This window comes from Lagenorhynchus albirostris, chromosome 8 (genome assembly GCF_949774975.1).
Source record: "Lagenorhynchus albirostris chromosome 8, mLagAlb1.1, whole genome shotgun sequence".
Lineage (NCBI taxonomy): Eukaryota > Metazoa > Chordata > Mammalia > Artiodactyla > Delphinidae > Lagenorhynchus > Lagenorhynchus albirostris.
In genome coordinates this window covers 96,652,052-96,673,952 of record NC_083102.1, presented here as the reverse complement: position 1 = coordinate 96,673,952, position 21,901 = coordinate 96,652,052, and the positions used below count along the sequence as shown (strand labels likewise).

At 45.1% G+C, this 21,901-nt stretch overlaps 1 protein-coding gene across 4 annotated transcripts in view; it reads right to left on the bottom strand.

The window, feature by feature from the left end:
• Positions 1-21,901, bottom strand: part of OGDH (oxoglutarate dehydrogenase) — a 76,969-nt gene that overhangs the window by 54,141 nt on the left and 927 nt on the right. For 3 of the 4 annotated variants that reach the window (XM_060157438.1, XM_060157441.1, XM_060157440.1), the window contains one exon: positions 9,021-9,269. In XM_060157438.1, coding sequence (XP_060013421.1) covers positions 9,021-9,242 — 222 coding nt within the window. In that variant the 5' untranslated portion in view covers positions 9,243-9,269. Of the gene's footprint in view, positions 1-9,020; positions 9,270-21,496; positions 21,580-21,901 lie in introns of those variants that run through there. The other variant, XM_060157439.1, reaches the window with a different exon arrangement.

The window sequence follows — 21,901 nt, the reverse complement described above, 5'->3', positions numbered from 1 at the left end:
CGTGTGACCTACCGGGGCCACGCACAGGCTGAGCCCACCAGAGTGGGCCTGCCTGCTGCCCGCCCGCTCCTGGGCGTTGGGAGCCCCAGTCCTGACCCCCACAGGCTGGGCGAGGGCCAGGGAAGTCGCGTCAGCTCTCTGTGCCTCATTCCTTGCCTATAAAGGTAGGGAGCACTTACTTAGGACAGCCCTGTACTTGTGTAGCTTTTTACACCTTAAAAAGCACCTGTAGGTATACTCGTATTTGTTCAAGAAGCTAATGATCAAAGCTTAACCCCAGGGTTACTAATGCTTATTCTAGCTGCTCAATTCTATGACTCTGGGTTCTGGACTGGCCAGGCCACTTTCTCTCGTGCAAAGTCCCCTTCAGATGCCCTGCTGTCTCGTCTCCACCTTAGCTATGGAACAAACCCCACCCACCCGCATCACGCACCCTGGTCTAGAACATGATGTCACCTGCTAGCCACCACCACCCTCTGCTGGGCGCCCTGCCAAGGACCCTGATGTAAACGCCACGCGGGGGAGCGGGCGGGGCAGCCTCTGGCCACCTCTTGAATGGACCAAACCCCAGGCTCAAAGGCCATCACAGTTGATAAACTAATGACTGCCGGGTCTGGACGTCAGATGCCAGCACTGTCACAAACAACCATATCATTATGTTCTGATACTGACAATGCTTTTTAACTGCCACAAACGTGAAATTCAAGGGAACAAGTGACCAAGGAAAACACATGCATGGCCAAACAAGGGTTTGGCGGGTTCAGGCTAATTCAGTCAAGTAAATGGACAGGCAACAGCTCCCTGAGCCAAGGATGGTCACCTGTGACTCGCTGGCCGACAGCGCCAGCCGTCCTTGAGGAGGTGCCGCTCCTCAAGGACCCTAGTGCCCTGGAGGGAGCTGGCACTGCTCTGAGGCTGCACGTCTCCCTACCCACCCTGCACAGGGGCTCTTCCAGCTTAGAAAGTGTGCTGGCAAATTCTGCAATTATTTCCTAAGCGCCTAGCTTTCTGTGCACACCAGCCCAGCTATGGCGTGGAGCTGAGCGATTCATGTCTGTGCTGTGTATGAAAAGCCTGCATGGGGCAGTGTCTACAACCCTCCTGCTGTGCCCTGTCTGTGCCAACTGCTGGGCTCCATGCCTTTCCTGAAAACACCGTGTGGGACTGTCCAAACGTCCCGACGAGACGATGCCCGGGGTGAGGGGGCGAGAAGACCCGCGGTGGACAGCCACAGACCTGCACAAAAGGTTCCTGCTTCAGGGCTAGGCAGTCTCGAAAGACATGCATAGTGCTGGGCTGCAGACCCCTCCAACTACCAAGGCAGGGCCTTGCTCAAACTGTCCCCAGCTGAGGACGGGCGGGGCCATGTCCCGACCCAGCTCACTGCCCACCACCACATCTAAGAGGCACCAGGATCAGGGCCTGCCTGACCTGTCACCACAGATCTATTTATACTGGGAGCAGTTAAACTTGGGCGTTCTGCTCGGGGATGCCTCAGCCACAGAAGCCAAATGAACTGTGCTCGATTAGAGCGATGCTGTTATTTTTAAAGCACAGTGTAGCACAGGCAAGAGAACATCTCCAGACAAGTTCTACTATCTTCTCTCTGTATGGGCGTGCAGGTAAAATGTCAATAAACACACAAGATTAGCTAAGAAAAGCTGCCTCAGCTCTGCTCTAAGGAATCTGCTGATAGAGGAATGATACTCCCTGGGTTTCTGCCCTAAAGGAAGTAGCCCCATCAGATCATTACAGAAAGGACTGTGGTAGGCTGCCCAGTGGCCACACGTCCTCCCAGGTCCACAAAAGGCCCCCTGCAGTGGCCATGTGGCTCTTCCACTGGGGGTGAGCTCTTGGGGGCTGGCCTGAGACTTGCTTTGACCAAGGCCATGGGTGGGAATGGCAGTGTGAGTTCTGGGTGGGGCACCCAAGGCCTGCAGCCTCTCCTCCTCTCTCCTCTCTTCTCCTCTTGGAGCTACACTGAGGACTTGTGAGGGAGTCTCTCTGGTCCCCTGGCTGATGGCAGGGCCTGGTGGATAGCTAGCACCAAGCACCAGATGTGAGGGGGTCCTTTGCGGGGCTGCAGCCTGGCCAAACCTCAGCTGCACGGAAGCTGGGAACCATGAGAAAGACTTCATTGGTGGGGTTTCGAGTTGCCAAGTTTTGGGCTGGTTTATTACACAAACGCTCATAGAAAGCAGACTTTTACGGCAGGAGAATATTATACGCAGGACGCCTGTGACGGCTCTCATACGCAGTTTTTCTGGCATTTCTCAGGAAGTGAGAGCCCTTGCCCTCTGCCTGGCGGTCCGCACCCAACAGTGCATTCTGTCAACTCAGAATTGCAACTCTCAAGGGCGGCTGTGCGGGACCACAGTGGGCATCTGGTCCCCACGCGCCTAGTGGATGGCCCCACCTGGAGGACCTAGCCCAGCGGAGCCAAGCCTCAGGCTGAGAGAGAATTCTGGCTCTGCGAGTCGGGACCACTTAAGAGAGAAGGCCCTAAACTCAGAAACTGCCCATGGACGGCAGAGCCCAGAGCCCAGCAGACCTGCAGACCCCTCGCGGGGGCCTGGCACAGGCGGAGTCGGGGAGTGAGTGGCCTAGAGGCTCTGGACTGACGATGTGATCACCACCACAGCCCCTTTCTGGGAAAGGCCCCAAAGAACGCCTCCGGCTGACAACGCGCTCCTTCTTCCCTTCCCCAGAGAGGAGGTGCCAGGCAGGCGGCTGGGGCAGAGCTCGCTGCGCCCTTCTCAAGAGCTGCCCCAGGGACTTCCCCGGTGGCGCAGTGGATAAGACTCTGCGATCCCATCGCAGGGGGCTGGGGTTCAATCCCTGGTCAGGGAACTAGATCCCACATGCATGCCACAGCTAAGAGTTCACATGCCACAACTAAAGAGTCCACCTGCCACAACTAAAACCTGGTGCGACCAAAAAAAAAAAGGAGCTGCCCCGGCCCCGAGGTTGACTCGCTCCTTTCTTGCTCTTGGTGTCCACCTTCCCCTTGAGGTCGCTCTGGATCTCTCTCTCCAGTTATCACTGACATTTAAAAACCCACGATTCTTGCTTAAAATACAGTATAAAAGGATAGGCATTAAAAAAATCACGCTCCCAAAGATGCAGCACGCCTTTACTCCCAGCCCGCCCTCCGGCCACTGCAGGCTTAGTTAGCTCTCCATCAGCGTCTGACACCCTCACTTTCTGCCAACTGCTCAGGGGTCCACACTCCCACAGCGTTTCACAAACTAAGCCAACACCCCTCGGCTTGATCTCGGGGCCTCCACGTATGTCGCAGCTCAAACTGCTGGTCTTCACTTTGCTGCCTTGGGTTCCTGGTGCCGAGCCTCCCAGGAGCTTCTGTGAGTGCTCGCTGAGTGCCCCCCGACCCTTACCATGCCCCTGTAGCCCTCTGCCTTCACACGTGCCTCTTCTGGGTACAGCCACCCTGTCCCTGGCCAGGCCCCTTCCTTACCCTTCAAAACTCAGAACAACTGGCGCTTCCCTGCAGAAGCTGGTGAGGTTTACTCTGTATTCTAACTGTGCTCGGCTTACTGAAGTCCCCACGGGCCCACGAGCTAGCGGGCCCTGCACACTCGCACCTCCTGGCAGCCAGTCGACGCAGTCCTCCAATAAAACTGTCGCGAGCTGTGAACCGCTACACACATAAGGTGAAGGCACTGCTTCAGGACCCTTACACTTTCCAAAGGTGTTAATTTTATGTCCCTGACGGTATAAACACAAATTCTTTAAGAGTAAAATACTATACTGAAGTTAGGGAAGATGTTCTTTTTTGGTTTAGTCGATTTAACACAAAAAGTCACCAGGGTTGAGATTCATCCTGATTTAGGAAGCTGAGCATGGAGGGGGAACTTCAAAGTGAGGTTTAACAGCCTCGATCACTGAAAGCCCCTGAAGTATACCACGTGTGTGCTTTTCCCCAAGGCCAGCAAAGAACTAGGGCGAACAGCGGCTGAGTTTTTAAAGTGCAGCCAAGGCAGTTTCAAAGCTGCAGAATGAAAAGGAACGGTGTCACCCCATACTGGGGACGATGTGTGTCTGTTTCTGCTCTGCTTGTCTGGTTCAATTACAGAAAATAACAGCATTGTGTTTCACGAGCATGGAAGGAAGAAGCAGAAGTGCCCGGCCCAGAAGGGTGGCATGGCCGAGCTCAGAGAGGTGGGACCGAGAGTCTAGGATCTGCATGTCGAGCGCCACACAGAGCTCTTGTGGTGACCACACTGGACCAGAGAGCTGTTACTACACGTGGGAGCTAGCCCGCAGAAGGCAGGAGAGGAAATGGACACAGTCAGCAAGATGAGGAAGACAGGCTTTTAGGAAGTGGGCAGGGGTCACTCAGAAGGCCCAGGCAGGGGAAGTGAGCTCCGATGCACCAAGGACGGCCGTGGTGGCTCAGTGAGCAGGGGCACAAAGGGCACCACAGGGTGGAGAGGGCACAGGGCCCGACCCTGGGATCTCCCCGCAGGGCTGACACCACACTGTGACTGTGGTGGGGGTGGAGGTGAGGGCAGGCACCTGCCTCTGCTGCACAGGAGGGGCTCGGTGAGGGCTCAGCAACTCTCAATTACCTGTCTGTGTAAAACACTAACAAGGGCAATCTGGCTTTGACTCTTTTTAAGACATAAACAAAAATAAGATGCCACCATCTGACTTGTCCCCAACATGGACAAGACCTTAATGAGGGCTTTGCACGCTGACAGAACAGGCCCTGGCTGACGGGTCCTAGGGGGGCAAGGGGCGAGCTACACTTGACAAGGTGTTTACGACTGGAGCGCAGAGGCCGAACTGGAGAAAATGATGGGGAAGAGATGGCTGTCTAGGAGAGGACCACACCAAGGGACGAAGAGCAGAGGGACGGCGAAACGGGGTGCAAAGGCAGACCCAGGTAACTGGGCGCAGAGGCACGGGGAGCGCTCGGGGGCTCGCACCCCTGAACTGCTTGATTACTTTACCACAAACATAACATTCACCATTAAACATTTAGAAATAAAAGCTTTCTTTTTTTTTTTTTTTTTTTTCGGTACGCAGGCCTCTCACTGTTGTGGCCTCTCCCATTGTGGAGCACAGGCTCCGGATGCGCAGGCTCAGCGGCCGTGGCTCACGGTCCCAGCCACTCTGCGGCATGTGGGATCTTCCCGGACCGGGGCACGAACCCGTGTCCCCTGCATCGGCAGGCGGACTCTCAACCACTGCGCCACCAGGGAAGCCCTAAAATTTTTCTTTAAAGATAGGGATACGACAAAATTATAAAGTAAATTATAAAGTCAAACGTGAAAGGGCAGCTTTAAGATAATCACAAAGAGCTGAATATAGACTGAGAATGAGATTATAGTATTAGAGAAGTATCTTGTTAATTTTGTTAGGTGTGGTGAAGAAACCATTCCCTTGATAGAGCCACTCAGATGCATTTATGACAGAAAATTAAGTGGGGAAGGAATAGATTTTTAAAGACTGGCAAACTGCAGAGAGCTACTGAAGTTGCATGATGGGTCTCCTCACGGAGGTTCATTTCACACTCCTGTCAACTGGGGGAAGAAAAAAAAAGCACAACGTGAGAGTTGTGAGTTAAGTTTTATTTGCGGCAAAATGAGGACTATAGCCCGGGAGACAGCATTTCAGAGAGCTCCGAGAAACTGCTCTAAAGAGGTGGGGGGGAAGGTCAGTATATTTGTGATTTTCGTGAAGGGGGAGTCCATGCAATCGAGCACACATTTTTTGCAGAAGGTTTCTGCTAGTCACGAGGAGCAGACAGCACCATGAAGGATTTTAGTGCTTCTCTAGATACAGGGAGATGACAGAATTGGGCTCATAAAATCTTCTCCTGAAGATATCTATCTGAAGACCTGTTCTCCCAGCTTTCCCCAGAGCACAGAGTGCTTCATTCCTGATCTCCACCCCCTGAACTCCTTTCAGGGGGTGTTGAAGGTCAGCAGCTGCAGAGCTCATAATCTGATCCTTGTAGAGGTAGATGCTAAGTGTCAATTTGTAATTGACACTCCTATCGTATGTTTGAAAACGTCATAAAAAGTTTAAAAAATAATAGGAAAGCAGAGCATAGAAGGGCAGGGAGGGGGAAGATGCTAAATCTGTGCTGTTTCTGCTGGACACAAAAAAATTCAGTCCTAGAAGTTCCTCATAAGCCCTCTGCAAAGGGAGGGAAGAGAATGATGACAGAACCAGCTCTCAGGACAAGGAATGTGACATCCCTTATCTGATGCAGAAATGAGAGATCAGAAAGATGATCAATCTAAATCTTAAAACCTAATTTTCTTTATCTCTCCCTAAACTATTTTTTCTAACACAGAGCACAAACAAAGCATTCTTAATAAAACCAACAATTTCCAAGGCCTTCCGTGGGTCACAAATGCCTTTGAAAATCTGATGAAAGCTCTGGATCCTGTCCCTCAAAAAATGAGCATACAACAGGTATTGGGCCTAATTCAACTTGGAGAGGCGATCAAGTCCACTTTGCTGGGATGGCCGCAGAGGGACACTGCCATTGTAAATGTCCACTGATTTACACCATCCTGTCCCTCTCCCTCAAGGAGACGCTGTGTCCCCTGGAGAATACTGACAACAGAAACCAGCACATAAAATCTGGCCCAAAGACGCCAACCTGCATGTATTCTCTTATTAAACTGAAAAGTCCTTTTTTGAGATCCTTTACCCATATCCCCCGCAGAATCTCTCAAAGAGGTGCTAAAGAGGTGCTTGCTCTGTCTGACCTGCGGAGCCCAAGGACCCAATCCTCACTCTGCATTCTTCCTCAGCAGGCTGCATCTATCTGTGCCTGTCAGTAGTCCTCTCACTGTGCTGTCCTCACCCCTGGGACAGATGGACACGGTGACCCTCCCACGCAGCCTGAGAACCCCCAAGTGTTACCTTCCTCGACACCATGTGATAAAAATCCTTTTCAAGAATAGGTGGAGCACAGAGCATTTTTAGGGCAGTGAAAATACTCTCTATGATACTATAATGGTGATACATGGCATTATGTATTTGTCCAAAACCACAGAACGCACACCACCAAGAGTGAACCCTAATGTAGACTGTGGGCTTTGGGTGATGATGACACGTCAGTGTAGGTTCATCAATTATAACAAATGTTGTAACTCTGGTGGGGGATGTTGATGGCGGGGAGACTGCATGTGGGGGCAGGGGGTACATGGCAAATCTCTGTACCTTCCCCTCAATTTTGCTATAAACCTAAAACTGCTCTACAGAATAAGTCTTTTAAACAATTTTTGTTGTTGTTGTTGTTTTTTTGTGGTACACGGGCCTCTCACTGCTGTTGCCTCTCCCGTTGTGGAGCACAGGCCCCGCGGCCATGGCTCACGGGCCTAGCCGCTCTGCGGCATGTGGGATCTTCCCAGACTGGGGCACGAACCCGTGTCCCCTGCATCGGCAGGTGGACTCTCAACCACTGCGCCACCAGGGAAGCCCTAAACAATTTTTTTAAAGCAATAACGATAATGATATTAATACAAATACTAATAATGGTAACAGCCACTGTGATGCTTTCAGCCTCACTTTCCAGAGCTCTGCACCACAGAGCCACAGTGTGCTTCACCACTGCAACCCATTCCCGTGACACCAGGCATTCACACACGGACGTTCCCCAACCTAGATCCCTGTTAACTTGCAATAGCTCACTCATGTGCTATTCTCCCTAAAACCAAATATAACTTAAGAAGACTTGGTTGGTTCCATAAAGAGGTTACGTCTGAGAAAAGGAAGGCAAGGGACAGCCTGGACACAAGATGAAAGTCTGATTCTGAAACCTCTGGGCTAAGTTTATTTGAGAGATAACCTTGTAGTAACTGTCTTCAGAAACCGCTAATATCTGACATCACAGGCAGAGGCACTTCTTTCCGGGCAGTGCATTTGTCTACAGTCTTGGGAAACATACCGCAGATCTCCTCCCATAGGAAACCAGGTCTCATCTTGCTCATGGAGCAATGCACCTTCCAGGTTGCCATGGAAACGTTGCTGGGCAAGGAGGTTCAGACCAAGAGGCGGCATTCCTGATGAAACGGGACTGGTGGCTCCCGCAGTCAGACGTACCCAATCTAAATGTCACTAGTGCTTCAGGGTAAAAGGGTAAAGCTTACACTCAAGGGCCCAATGGAAGCAGGCTGCCTTTAGATAGCAAGTCCCCAAAATTCACAAGGAAAGAGCCAGATCAACAGTGACAACAGCCAGCCTCCGGTGGGCACTTTCTCTGCGCAGACCCTGAGCACCTCACACATACTGTCTCCTTCACACACCCCGCAATGGGGCACAAGGAGTCTGAGCAACTTGGGGATCTACCCTCCAGCTTCTGCTGGGCCAGCTGCCTGACCTGAAAACCAAGAAACAGTCATCAAAACCCATAAATATCACTGGCCAAAATGCTGTGAAGAAGTTCTCCCACTAGGCACACTCTGTATCAAGTAAACATGTGAAGAGAGAGGCTCTAAGGAAGAGCCTCACTGGTTAACACAGAGAAATTAGAAGGAAGCCTTCACAGAATTTACTTTCAAATACAAGAGAAAAACGTGAACATACTGATCTAAAATGTCATTTATACAGAAATCACATGAAATGGTTTTCAGGTGTTCCGAGGACAGCGGGACAGAGGAGCTTCCTGCGGGGCCTCTCCTTCCGTGGGCTTCCTTTGCAGCATCACCATCCTGCAGCAGCCTTGGTGAGAGCCTGGGAGTGGTGCAAGTGCCCTCTACATCCTTGCCGGTTTAACACGTTGGCTGTTCCAGGGAGCAAGGCCTTGAGCGCGCCGCACACGGAGAGAGGGACACGCCCCTCCAGAGAAGGCGGTTCCAGTTGGGCCTGGTGTGACGGCCGAGCTGGGCTGACGCAGAGAACTCAGGTCGGTGGGGCTTCCAGCCACCTGCCTGCCTTCCTTTTTGACGGTCCTCAGAACACATGCACTTACCTGGATGGCCAGCCACCATCGGCCAAGACTCCAAACACACGAAGACACCTGCTCCTCTGAGCCTTACCTTGTGTACACTTTTGGGGTTTTCCAACCAAGCATAGTACATTTCCTCCACATAGTTCGAACTAGTCCCGCTGAGGAAGGGCTCCGCAGCAACGGGGGCAGTATAGCACCGGATCTGCCCAAACGTCCTAGCTGCTGCTGGTCTGTTTTGTGAAAATGTCTTCACAGTCTGGGAAGCCGTCAACGGCCTCAACTTAGCAGCACAAGTCCTTAAGTGAAACATTCTTGTCCTGAAGTCTCTCACGACCGTCTGCACCAAAAAAAGAAAGAAAAGTTAGAAAGAGCATTGTAGCAGCCAAGGCTACTGGGGGAAAACCTCGCGGACTGTGGCTGGAGGAGAAAGACCCTGTAAATGCATTTGTGGCCGCGTGCCCTGCTTCAGAGAGCACGACACAGCATGAGGTAGTCAAACTGACCAACCTCCTATGTACAGGGCCTGTGCTCCACATGGGGAGGAGAGAACACAGCTGTAGAGGTATGGTCTTCCCCTGCAAGTTTCAATCTAGTTTGAGGGATACGATATATCATGATAAATATGTGACGCCCTGTAAGTTTATACGTTGTATAAAACAATTATAGGCAAAGGCAACAAAGATTAATGAATGATTAGATTAATATAATTGTAAAATGAGAAAGATACTTTCTAATCTATTCGGAGACTACCGAGTACCCGCTGGACTCACGGTATTCTGGAGAACACGGAGACATTGGAAAAATATTTTGCTCACCCTCAAATAATTTATCTTTGAGCAGCAGAAAAAAAATTTTTTAAATTAAAAATTACAGCGACAGCACTGAGCGCTTGAGAGGCACAGAAAATGCCAACACAACTCCATGGGAGAAGCCGCTCCTCCCAGGTGTTCCTTTCCGGCAGCTGGGAAAGCTTGGGGAAGGGGTGGAGCACAGGGAGGATTTTGCTCTGGAGAGGCGGAACGGCAGGCATTCTAAATATAAGAATCAGGAGGAGGAAAGACAGAGAGGTGGAAAGGCGAGCAGAACACAGGGGAAGAGCAAGAATCGTCTTGTCTGGCAGGAGAGGTGGACTGGCTGGACAGCCAGGGGTCCTGAGCCCCGTTTCCTGGGACTGGGAGCGGGCTCTGTGGGAGGAAGCACGGGCAGCAGTGACTACACAAGTGTCTACCTACCTTGGGGCGCTCTGTGGTCATCAACTTGACATGTTAGGATTCTTCACGAACCCCACCAACTCCCTAGAAGGCAGGCGCTAGCTCTTCTGTTTTACAGGTCACCTTTCTGAGTTTAACTTTCCCCCAAGGTTGAATAGACCTTGAGTTTGAGGATTGTAATTTTACTAAATCTAGTATGTAACTCTATATACGCTAGCCATTTTACAAAAGCAGCTGATGCACCCACCAGATCATGAAAGAGTTTAGACTGTCCCCAGAGGGGTCTTGAACCACTTCCAAGCATGAGTCAGAATCCAGATGCCTCCGGGAAGGGACCCAGTCAGGAAGGGATAAGGACACTGTGCAGTTCCTCTCCCCATAAAGATCCCGGCACCTTCCAGTCAAAGCGAAAGAGGCTGTGGGAGGGGAAGGGAGCCCCAGGGCAGGGACGAGGCTCACCACAGCCCTCTGCCCTGAGATACAGTGCCTGCTGGCCTAACACATGGTTGCCCTTAAATCTGCCTTAAAGCAAGTGCCGGGGCTGTCAAGTTGGAATTACACCCCACCTCCACTCCTGCCTGAAGGAAATCCAAGCTCTGAGACATGCTGAGAATTACCCAGAAATAAATGTTACATAAACTATCCTCTACACAGTTTATACGAACCCTTCCTCTTAAGCCAAATATGATCAGAATACGCATAAAGGACACTGACAGAGTGTCTGGCCTGTTCTCCTGCTCAGAAAAGACAGGTCAGCAAAAGGGAAAAGCAGAACAGGTACTTTAAAAACAAACTGAACAACAAACAAAAACTTCCTCCTTAAAATTTAAAGATGAACAAGCCTATATTTTGCTATAGAATGCAATCTTAATTCCTTTTCTTTTTAACCTTAAGTAACTTCAGTAGTTCTTCCTACCTCCAACTATACTCCCATTTTCTCTAACAGACAGACAAAGAAAGACACTGATGGCAAAAATACTACTACTGCTGCTTTCCACGTTAATTTTTTTAAAAATTCAGATCCAAAGGAAAACACTCATTTTTTTCCTCCAATGTCATTATTATCTAGGCAGCTTGAAACACTCGATGGCCCCTGAGCTGGGGTTTTCTCCTAGAACACAGCAGTATCATCACCTCCATTAGTATCATCACCACCATTAACTGTCATTATTCAGTTGCTGCGATACCCAATTAACAGGCACCACACTGACAAGCACAAAACTGCTCGTTTCATGTGTTCTTCCCAATGCAGTCCTTCCAATATGATACTATAAACAAACCACGTTACCTAGCTATCTACAGTCACGGAATCTGACAAATAGCTCAGTGCTGCCGAGCACTGTTACTAGCAATTTTCAAACTTCCCTTAAGATGACTCATCGGAAAACCTGCCCTTCAGCAGATGGCTCAACATCCCCGGCCTCCACCCTGGGAAGACCAGGAACAGCTGTTCTCTATCCACGATCTTATGGACCCACAGAGCAGACAGCAGGTATATATACATTTCAGATTTTGGTAGGGTCAGATTCCATCCTTCCAATTCCAGAGTCAACATTACGAATAGTGCACCATTTTTGGTAGAAACACTGAATTGTTCAAACACTTTCATGAAAGCTTCGGGTTGTCCAAGAAGTCCAAGTGTTCTGACTTGTGGTTTAGAACAATATTTCTACTTGACAAGGGGGCCAAAAATTCTCAATGGGGAAAGAATAGTCTTTTCAACAGACAGTGCTGGGGCAACTGGAGATCCACATGTGAAAAAATGAAGTTTGGACCCCTGTCTCACACCATATACAAAATTAACTGAAAATGGATCAAAGACCTAAATGTAAGAGCTAAAACTGTAAGACTCTTAGTTAGAAGTTTTATAACTTCCAAGTTAAAATGGAATAAATCTTCATAGCCTTGAGACAAACAACGTGTCTTAGTTAGGACACCAGAAGGACAAACAACGAAAAAAATAGACAAACTGGACTTCAACAAAATAAAAACTTTCGTGCTTCAAAGGACAACATCAAAAAAGAGAAGACAGTCTAAGAGTAAAAGGAATATTTGCAAATCATAGAGCTGATAAGAACTCTTACAACTCAATAATGAAAATAAAAATAACCCAATCAAAAAACTGCCAAAAGTGACTTCCCTGGTGGCGCAGTGGTTAAGACTCCACGCTCCCAATGCAGGGGGGCCCAGGTTTGATCCCTGGTCAGGGAACTAGACCCCACATGACGCAACTAAGAGTTTGCATGCCACAACTAAAGATCCTGCATGCCACAGGGAAGACCCCGCATGCAGCACAACCAGGAGCCCTCGTGCCACAACTAGGACCCGACGCAGCCAAATAAATAAATTGATTAATTTTTTAAAAATTGCCAAAGGATACGAACAGACATTTTTCCAAAGAAGACACACAAATGACCAATAAGCACATTAAAAGATACTCAACATCATTAGTCATTAGGGAAAAAAATGCAAATCAAAACCACAAGAAGATACCACTTCATGCCCACTAGATTAGATACAATCAACACAAGCAAGTGTTGGAGAGAACGTGAAGAATTTAGAACCCTCATACAATTCTGGTGGGAATGTAAGCTGGTGCAGTCACTTTGGAAAACAGTTTGGCAGTTCCTCAAAAAGTTAAACATAGAATTACCATACGACTCAGCAACTCCACTCCTAGGTATACAACCAAGAAAAACAAAAACATACGTCCACACGGATGTTCACTGCAGCATTATATGAGCCCCAAAGTGGAAACAACTCAAATGTCCATCAACTGATCAATGGGTATACAGAGTGTGGTATAGCCATACCATGTAATAGTATTAGGCAATGTAAAGGAATGAAATGTTGATATCTCTTGCAACACAGATGAACTTTGAAACTTTTAAGTGAAAACAGTCATTCACACACAAAAAACACATGTTGTATGACTTCATTTATGTGAAGATGTTCAAAAGAGGCAAATTGATACAGACAGAAAGCCCAAGACTGGGGGTAGCAAGGCTAAGACATAACAACTAATGGGTATGGGTTTTATTTTTTGTTTGGGGGGGGCAGGGAATGAAAATGTTCTAAAACTATTGATAGATAATGCTGATGGTTTCACAACCTTATGATATACTGTAAAATGTTAAATTGTACAATTTAAATGGGTGAATTGTATGGTATATGAATTATACCTCAATAAAGTTTTTTGTTTTTAAATGTTTGTGAAGAGATTTGCCCAAACCTAAACTTTATTTTTTTTGCCACACCACACGGCATGCGGGATCCTAGTTCCCCAACCAGGGATCGAACCCGTGCCCCTTTGCAGTGGAAGCATGGAGTCCCAACCACTGGACCACCAGGGAAGCCCCTCAATAAAGTTGTTTTTAAAAAAGTCTAAGAAGAAACATAAACGAGCCTATCCCTATCAATAAAGTACACAAAGTGACACTATCTGTAACCCATTAATTTCAAAATGCAAGTATAAATCTATACATTTGAGAAAAATAACATTAAAAAAACCCCCAAAACCAAAGCAAAATTTGTTTTTAAGGGTTCAGTGCTCTGCCCTTAGGAAAATAAAACAGTTTATCTGTGCCTGGACATTCCCCAGTCAGGCAGCACACACCTTACCCAAGGCCACCTCCCCATTCACAGGATGAGGAGATAAACTGACTCCTGACGTCTACCACCCTCATGCTGGCTAGCAGAGGAGTAATTAAAGAGGCAAAAACAGCCTGGGCATTTCTCAGGACATGAGTCTTTTAGGGAAAAGCACATGCATCATTAAATGATTGTTACCATTGTGTGTTGCCTAAGAACCATTTTAAAAAAACTTACCTTGAGAGACTTTTTGTTTTTTGTTTTCTTTTGGTTTTGGACTCATTAAGATTTTCATGATGAATCAAGAAAACAATGCTTGCTACATACCTATCGCTGTTAATCCATTATTCTAGTTTTAGCAGTGATACAAAGACATTATGTACGGGGAGAGCACAAGTACCAATTTTCTTTTACTGGCTGAGAATCTCAAGAGAATGCAACGTCTTTCACTTGTGATGCCTCATCAAACATAAACTGAGGGATTGAGAGGTAGTGCAGAGTACTCTTAAACTACAAAGGTACTTTGCCGTTATTACACAGAAAGGGTGGTTGAGCCTGCAGGGCAAACAGGCAGAGTGACTCTTCCTTGCTGTGTGAGCCTTAAATGTATCACTTGATCTGTGTTCGTTTCCTTTGCCATAAAGTGAAGGATGCGATCACTTCTGCTCCCTCAATGTTTTTTGTAATTATGATACAAACATGAAAGAACTTTGCACACTTTAAAAGTACTTTTATGGGACTTCCCTGGTGGCGCAGTGGTTAAGAATCTGCCTGCCAATGCAGGGGACATGGGTTCGAGCCCTCGTCTGGGAAGATCCCACATGCCGCGTAGCAACTAAGCCCATGAGCCACAACTACTGAGCCTGCTCTCTAGAGCCTGTGAACCACAACTACTGAGGCTGCGTGCCACAACTCCTGAAGCCCGCGCACCTAGAGCCCGTGCTCCGCAACAAGAGAAGCCACTGCAATGAGAAGCCCGCGCATCGCAACGAAGAGTAGCCCCCACTCACTGCAACTAGAGAAAGCCCGCGCACAGCAATGAAGAGCCAACACAGCCGAAAATAAATAATTTTTTTTTTTAGGTATTTTTATGACTAAAGGACTATAATCTACCAGAAGGAAAAAAAAACCCACCCCACAACTAATGGTATGTCTTAAAAAGCTGAAGTTCCCGAGGTAAAACTAAACAGAAGTAAATTTGGAGTGGGTAGCTGACCAGATTGCTGGGGGGGACTTCCACCTCTGAAGTGGGAACCCCAAACAAGCTTCAGTGCATGGGTCTGAAGACTGATCCATCCTGCCCAGACCGGCACTGTGTTTCCAAAGGTGCCCTGAATGCAGTGGTGTATGGTATAGGTAAATAGGCACTTTTTAAAGGTGTTGGTTAAAGTAGAAATTATTAAATTTTTATGGAAAGCAAAGACACTTGTCAATATTTATTAAAAATTTAAAAAGCACATACAGGACTTCTGTTTCCCACTAAATGCAGCTAAAAACATGAGATGCTTCATTTAACACAAAACAAAACATAAGACTCTGAAAGGTGGAGAGGAGACAGACTGGGAAGGGGCCTTGGGGCCCCAAAAGACTGAGCATTGAGTTCTCGGTTTTCCTTTTGCCTCATATATTCCAGGCTAGATGCTGAAGAAGCTGGCAACCCAGAAATACCAACTAATGTAGACCAAAAAAAAGCTGCAGTTAAAAGCCTGCCCTCTCTGGCCAAAGGACCAGGAATGGGGCAGCCTAGCAGGACAGAATACTTTTAGACAATAACAACTCTACTGCAACCAACCCCACAGAAACACTGTGGCCCACTCCCACTCCACCTGGTAGTGTCAGAGGAGATCAGGGACTTCCATCCCCACCAGGTGACAATGAGCCACCCTCCCCACCCCAACAATCTAGGAGGGAGCCTGGATTCTACTCTCGCCCAGCAGTAACAGGGCAGCACCTCTCCCTTCCCAGGCAGGGTGGAATCCCAAAGGTGTAATTGGGAAATTACACCCACACAGCAGTAACAAGGAGTCCCTACCCACAGATACCAAGGGGGCCAGGTGAGGAGCCTCTACCTCCATAACCAGGCAGCACCTCCTACCCCCCCAGCAGTGTCAGAGGAAGCTCACCAACACCAAGATGACACAGATGTTAGAATTATCTGGCAAAGATTTTCAAAAAGCCAGCATCAAAATGCTTCCACAAGCAACTAGAAACATACTTGAAACAAATGAAAGTAGAAAGCCTCAGTAAAGAAAAAGAAGATATAAAGAAGAACCAAACGGAAATTTCAGAACTGAAAATTACAATAACCAGAATAAAAAACTTGATGGATAGGTTAAACTGAAGAAAGAAGAAACAGTGAACATGAACATGAACAAACACGAACGAAAGGAATTTCGCAATCTGAACGGAGAAAACAGACTGGGGGAAAAAAAAAGAACAGGACCTCAGGAACACGTGGGACTATAACAAAAGACCTAATGCTGAATATAAAATGTCATCAGAACCTCAGGAGGAGCAGAAAGAGGAAGGGGCTGAAAACGTATTCAAACAAATAATGGCTGAAAACTTCCCAAATTTGGCAAAAAGACATAAACCTATAGATTCAAGAAGCTGAGAGAACCCCAAACAAAATAAACCCAGGGCTTCCCTGGTGGCGCAGTGGTTGAGAGTCTGCCTGCCAATGCAGGGGACACGGGTTCGTGCCCCGGTCCGGGAGGATCCCACATGCCGCGGAGCGGCTGGGCCTGTGGGCCATGGCCGCTGAGCCTGCGCGTCCGGAGCCTGAGCTCCGCAACGGGAGAAGCCACAACAGTGAGAGGCCACGTACCACACACACACACACAAAAAATAAAATAAAAAAAATAAACCCAAAGAAATCCACTCCAAGACCCATCACAAGCTTTTGAAAACTACAAACAACTTGAATAGCATATTTCTCACCAGAAACTATGGAGGCCAGGAGAAAGTGGCATAACACTTTTCAAGTGTTGAAGGAAAATAACTGTTAATCCAGAATCTTATATCCAGAAAAAGTATCCTTCAGGAACAAAAGGGGAATAAAGATCTTCTTAGATGAAGAAAAACTAAAAAAATCTGCTGCCAGAAGACCTACCCAAAATGAATGGCTTAAGGAAATCCTGTAAACAGAAAGTAAATGATAAAAGGAATCTTGCAACATCATGAAGAAAAGAAAGAACAACAGAAAGACAATATATGGGTAAATATAATTTCCTTTTCCTCTAGAAATCTTCTAAATGATGTGTGATTGATGAAGCAAAAATTTCAACACATCTGAGGTGGTTCTAATGATATGTCTGTAAAGGAAATATTTAACACATTACTGACTGGGGGATTTTTGCAGAAACTAACGCCTGTGGCCATAATATGTCTCCAGTCAAAAATGTGTTAAAAGACAATTTTAAGTGGAGTAGGATAAAGTGATGTTAACAGAGATATGGTTTCTATACTTCAAACTGATAAAATGATGACACCAGTATACTATGATAAACTATGTATATATAATGCCTAGACAACCATTACAAAAGCTACACAAACAGATATACTCAAAAACACTACATATAAATAAAAGCAGAATTTAAAAATATGTTCAGGTAACCCACAAGAAGTCAAGATAAAGAAAGCAGAAGAACAAAAAAGGAAAAAGGAAATAAAGGATAAAATGGCAGACTTAAGTCCTAACATATCAATAATTACTTGATATGTTATGTAAATGACCTAAATACACCAATTAGAAAACAGAGATTGGCAGAATGGATAAAACAACAGGATCCAATAATAGAAGAAACTTCAAATGTAACAATACAGGAAGGTTGGAAGTGAAAGGATGAAAAATTATATACCATGAAAACATTAATCAAAGGAAAGGAGAAGGACTATATTATTATCAGATAAAGTAGACATTAGAGCAAAGAAAATTACCAGACACAGAGATATTAATGACAAACGGTTAATCCGCTAACAGGATATAGCAATTCTAAATGGGTACGCACCAAACAACATAATTGCAAAATATGTGAATCAAACCAATAAAAGAGAAAGGAGAAAAAGACAAACCTACAATTATAGTTGGAAACTTCAACCCCCCCTTTCAACAAGAGATGGAAAAGCTAGACACGAGGTCAGCAAGGATACAGAGAAACTCAACGAAAGTACAAACTACCACAACTCACCCAATTTGAAATAACTATTAAAGAAATTTCACATGTAATTTAAAAGCTCCTGGAAAAGTAATTTCCAGGGAATTCCCTGGCAGTCCAGTGGTTAGGACTCTGCACTTCCACTGCAGGGGGCACGGGTTCGATCCCTGGTTGGGAAACTTAAGATCCTGCAAGCCACGCAGTGCAGAAAGAAAAAAAAAAGAAAATGTTATTTCCAGGCCCTGATGGTTTCACTACAGAATCCTATCAAATGTTTAAAGATTAATTAACTCCAAACCTACACAATCTCTTCCAGAAAATACAAGGAGGAGAACTTACCAATTCATTTCATGAAGCTAGTATGTCCCTGAAATGAAATCCAAACAAAGATAGAAAAAAGAAAAAGGGAAAAAAAAGCTTTAAACTCATATTCCTCATGAATACAGATGCATATAAATAACCTTGACAAAATATAGCGAATAGAATTAAGCAATATATAAATGCAATTATACACCATGACCTAACGGGGTTTTTTCCAGGGATGTAAGCTAGTTCAATATTCAAAAAACAATGTAATCTACCATACTGACAGGCTAGAGAAGAAAAATCACATGCTCATATCAATAGATGCAGATAAGCACTTGATAAAATTCAACACCCATGATAAAAACTCTCATAAAAGTAGGAATAAAGGGGAACTTTAACTTAATATAAAGCATCCACAAAAGTCTACAGCAAACACATACTTAATGGTGAAAGACTGAACGCATCTTTTTAAAACTGGGAGCAATGTAAGGATGTCCACTCTCATCCCTACTACTCAGTGTAGCACTGAGAGTTGCAGCCAGAGCAATAAGGCAAGAAAAGGAACTAAAAAGCATATGTATCAGAGAGTAAAACATAAAACTACTACTATTTGCAGATGACATGATTATCTATGACAAAATCTCAAGGAATCTACAAAAACACTTATAGAACTAATAAGTGAATTCAGCAGGGTCACAGGATACAAGATAAATATACAAAAAAAACCCCTGTATTTCTACAAACTATCAACAGACACATGAAAACAAAAATTTTTTTAAAGGAAATAGTATAAGTCTAACAAAACATGTGCAGGACTTGTATGCTAGAAACTAGAAAACACTGATGAAGGAAGAAAAAACCTAAATAAATAGACATACCTTGTTTAAGGATTTGAAGATTGAACATAGTAAAGAAGTTATCTCCAAATTGATAAACAACTTTAACACAATTCCTATCTAAATCCCAGCAAGAATTTTTATAGATATAGGCAAGATTATGCTAAAATTTATATAGGAAGGCGAAGGAATTAGATCAGCTGAAGCAATTTTGAAAAAGGATAATGAAGTGGGAAGAACCAATCTACTTAATTTCAAGAGTTATTATGTAGCTGCAATAATCAAGACTTGTGGTACTGATGGTGAAATAGACAAAAAGACCAATGGAACAGAACAGAGAACTCTAGAACAGACCCATACAAGCACAATCAACTGATTTTTGACAAAAGAGCAAAAGCAATTCAACGGAGAAAGAACAGTCTTTTCAACAAATGCTGCTGGTTGGATACATATGGGGAGGGAAAAAAAAAAAAGAATGAAAGGAAAAGAAAAGAAAGAAACCACTCGAACTAGACTTCACACCTTATATAGAAATCAACTCAAAATGGATTATAGATTTAAATGTACAACACACAACTATAAAACTTTTAGTAAAGTATGTAAGAGGAACTAGAGCCAGGCAAAGACTTCTTAACTTGACGCTAAAAGCACAACACATAAAAGACAAAATTCATAAACAGGACTTGATCAAAATTAAAAGCTTTTGCTCTGCAAAAGATACTGTTAAGATGATGAAAAGACAAGCTACAGACTAGAGAAAATATCTGCAAACCACATATCCAGGAGAGGACTAGAATGTGTAAGAAATTCTCAAAATGAAACATTAAAAAAGGCAAATGATCCAATTACAAAATGGGCAAAAGATATGAAGAGGTATTTCACTGAAGAAGATCTATCCATGGCAAATAAACACATGAAAAGACATTCAATATCACTAGACATCAGGGAAATGCAAATTAAAACCACAATCACTACACATCTATTAGAATGACTAAAATTTTAGAAAATGGTAACATCACCAAACGCTGGCAAGAATATGGAGAAACTGGGTCACAAATACATTACTGGTGGGAATATAAAATGGTAGTCATTTTGGAAAACAGTTTGTCTATTTCTAAAAAAAAAAAAAGTAAACATGCAACCACCATAAGACCTAGTGATTACACTCTTGGACATTTACCTCAGAGAAAGGAAAACTTATGCGTACATAAAAACCTGTATATAAATGTTTATAACAGCTTAATAGCCAAAGAACAGAAACAATCCAGACGTCCTTCAATGTTTGGAGAGTTAAACTAACTGTGGTACATCAATAGCCTGGACGCATAAAAAGGAACAAACCGCGGACACAGACAACACCCTGCATGCATTTTCAGAGAATTACGCTTAAATTAAAAAAGCCAACCCCAAAAGGTTACTTACTGTATGAGTCTCCTTATGTAACACTCCTAACACACCAAAATTACAGAAATGGAAAACAGATTAGTGGTTGCCAGAAGCTAAGGAATTGGAAGCAGGATGGAAGTGGGTATGGCCATAAAAAGGTAACAGGAGGGATGCTTGTGGTGATAGAAATGTTCTCCATTTTGACTGTTATCAATGTCAATACCTGGTTGTGATATAATACTGTAGTTTTTGTAAAATGTTATCATTTGAGAAAAGTGGGTAAAGGGACACTGAGACCTCTCTGTACCATCTGTTATAACTGCATGTAATAGATTTGCATGTACAATTTCTAAAAATTATACCATTCTAAAATAAATTTCTCAATAATTGTACAATTATCCCAAAATAAAACTACCTAAAATTTTAATGGAGATGATACAGTACTTCCATCAAATGGGGCAGTGAGGAGTTAAGACTGATTAAAAGCAGATGTGAAACACATAGATGTATATGCAAGATATACAGGTAATAAACACGGTAAATATTTCACATTTAATAAACTGTGCATTCAAATTTAAATGAAATCAACAGAAATTCATATTTCTGAAATTAAAGTTAGTCTTTAAAAGTAACTGAATTTTGGGACTTCCCCAGCAGTCCAGTGGTTAAGACTCTGTGCTTCCACTGCAGGGGGCGCGGGGCTGGATCCCGGATCTCGCGTGCTGAAATTTGGTGATGGTTGCATACTGTAAATGTACTACAAACCACTGAACTGCATACTTGAAAGAGTGAATTGTATGATACATGAATTGTATCTCAATAAAGCTGTTAAGGAAAAAAAAAATACTCGAAACTTGGAAACTGCTCTCAAAAATATAATCAGGATACTCTGATATTTCTCCAACTTTCAAGAGCTAATCCTCAGCTAATATGCAAAGCTAGAATAGTATTATATACTTTCATACCGCGCAGGTCTTGCACAAAAATCTGTGCGGTTGGACTGCTGCACGTCCTGACACAGTGCAAACAAGGCTTCATCCCAGGTGATTCATCCTAAAGGTGCTCAGAGCAGTGTACCTGGAAGTGGGCCTCTAGTCCCTGCTTCAAGGCGCAGGACTGCAGAACAAGGCGCAGAGAAACCCCAGGACAGAGTTCACACCTCAGGCCTGAGTCATCTGTTCTGGGCGAAAAGCAGAGAAAGCAGTTTCTTATCTACTCGTTTCTCGCCACCGGTTTTCTACTAAGTCTCGGTACCCAACTTACACCGACATCAGGTAAAAGGGAAAAGGTACACTAGTGTGTTCCTCGAGGAAATGCACTTCATCTCAACATGAGCTATCAAACCCCCGGGAGAAAGAGGAGTATGGTGGCGTACCGTGCACGGTAGGGTACCGCAGGGTATTCTACTCATCAAGGGTGTCACCCCAAAGAGCTCACAGAGAGGATGGGTACCGAGGGTGCTGAGTATGGAGGGATCCTGAG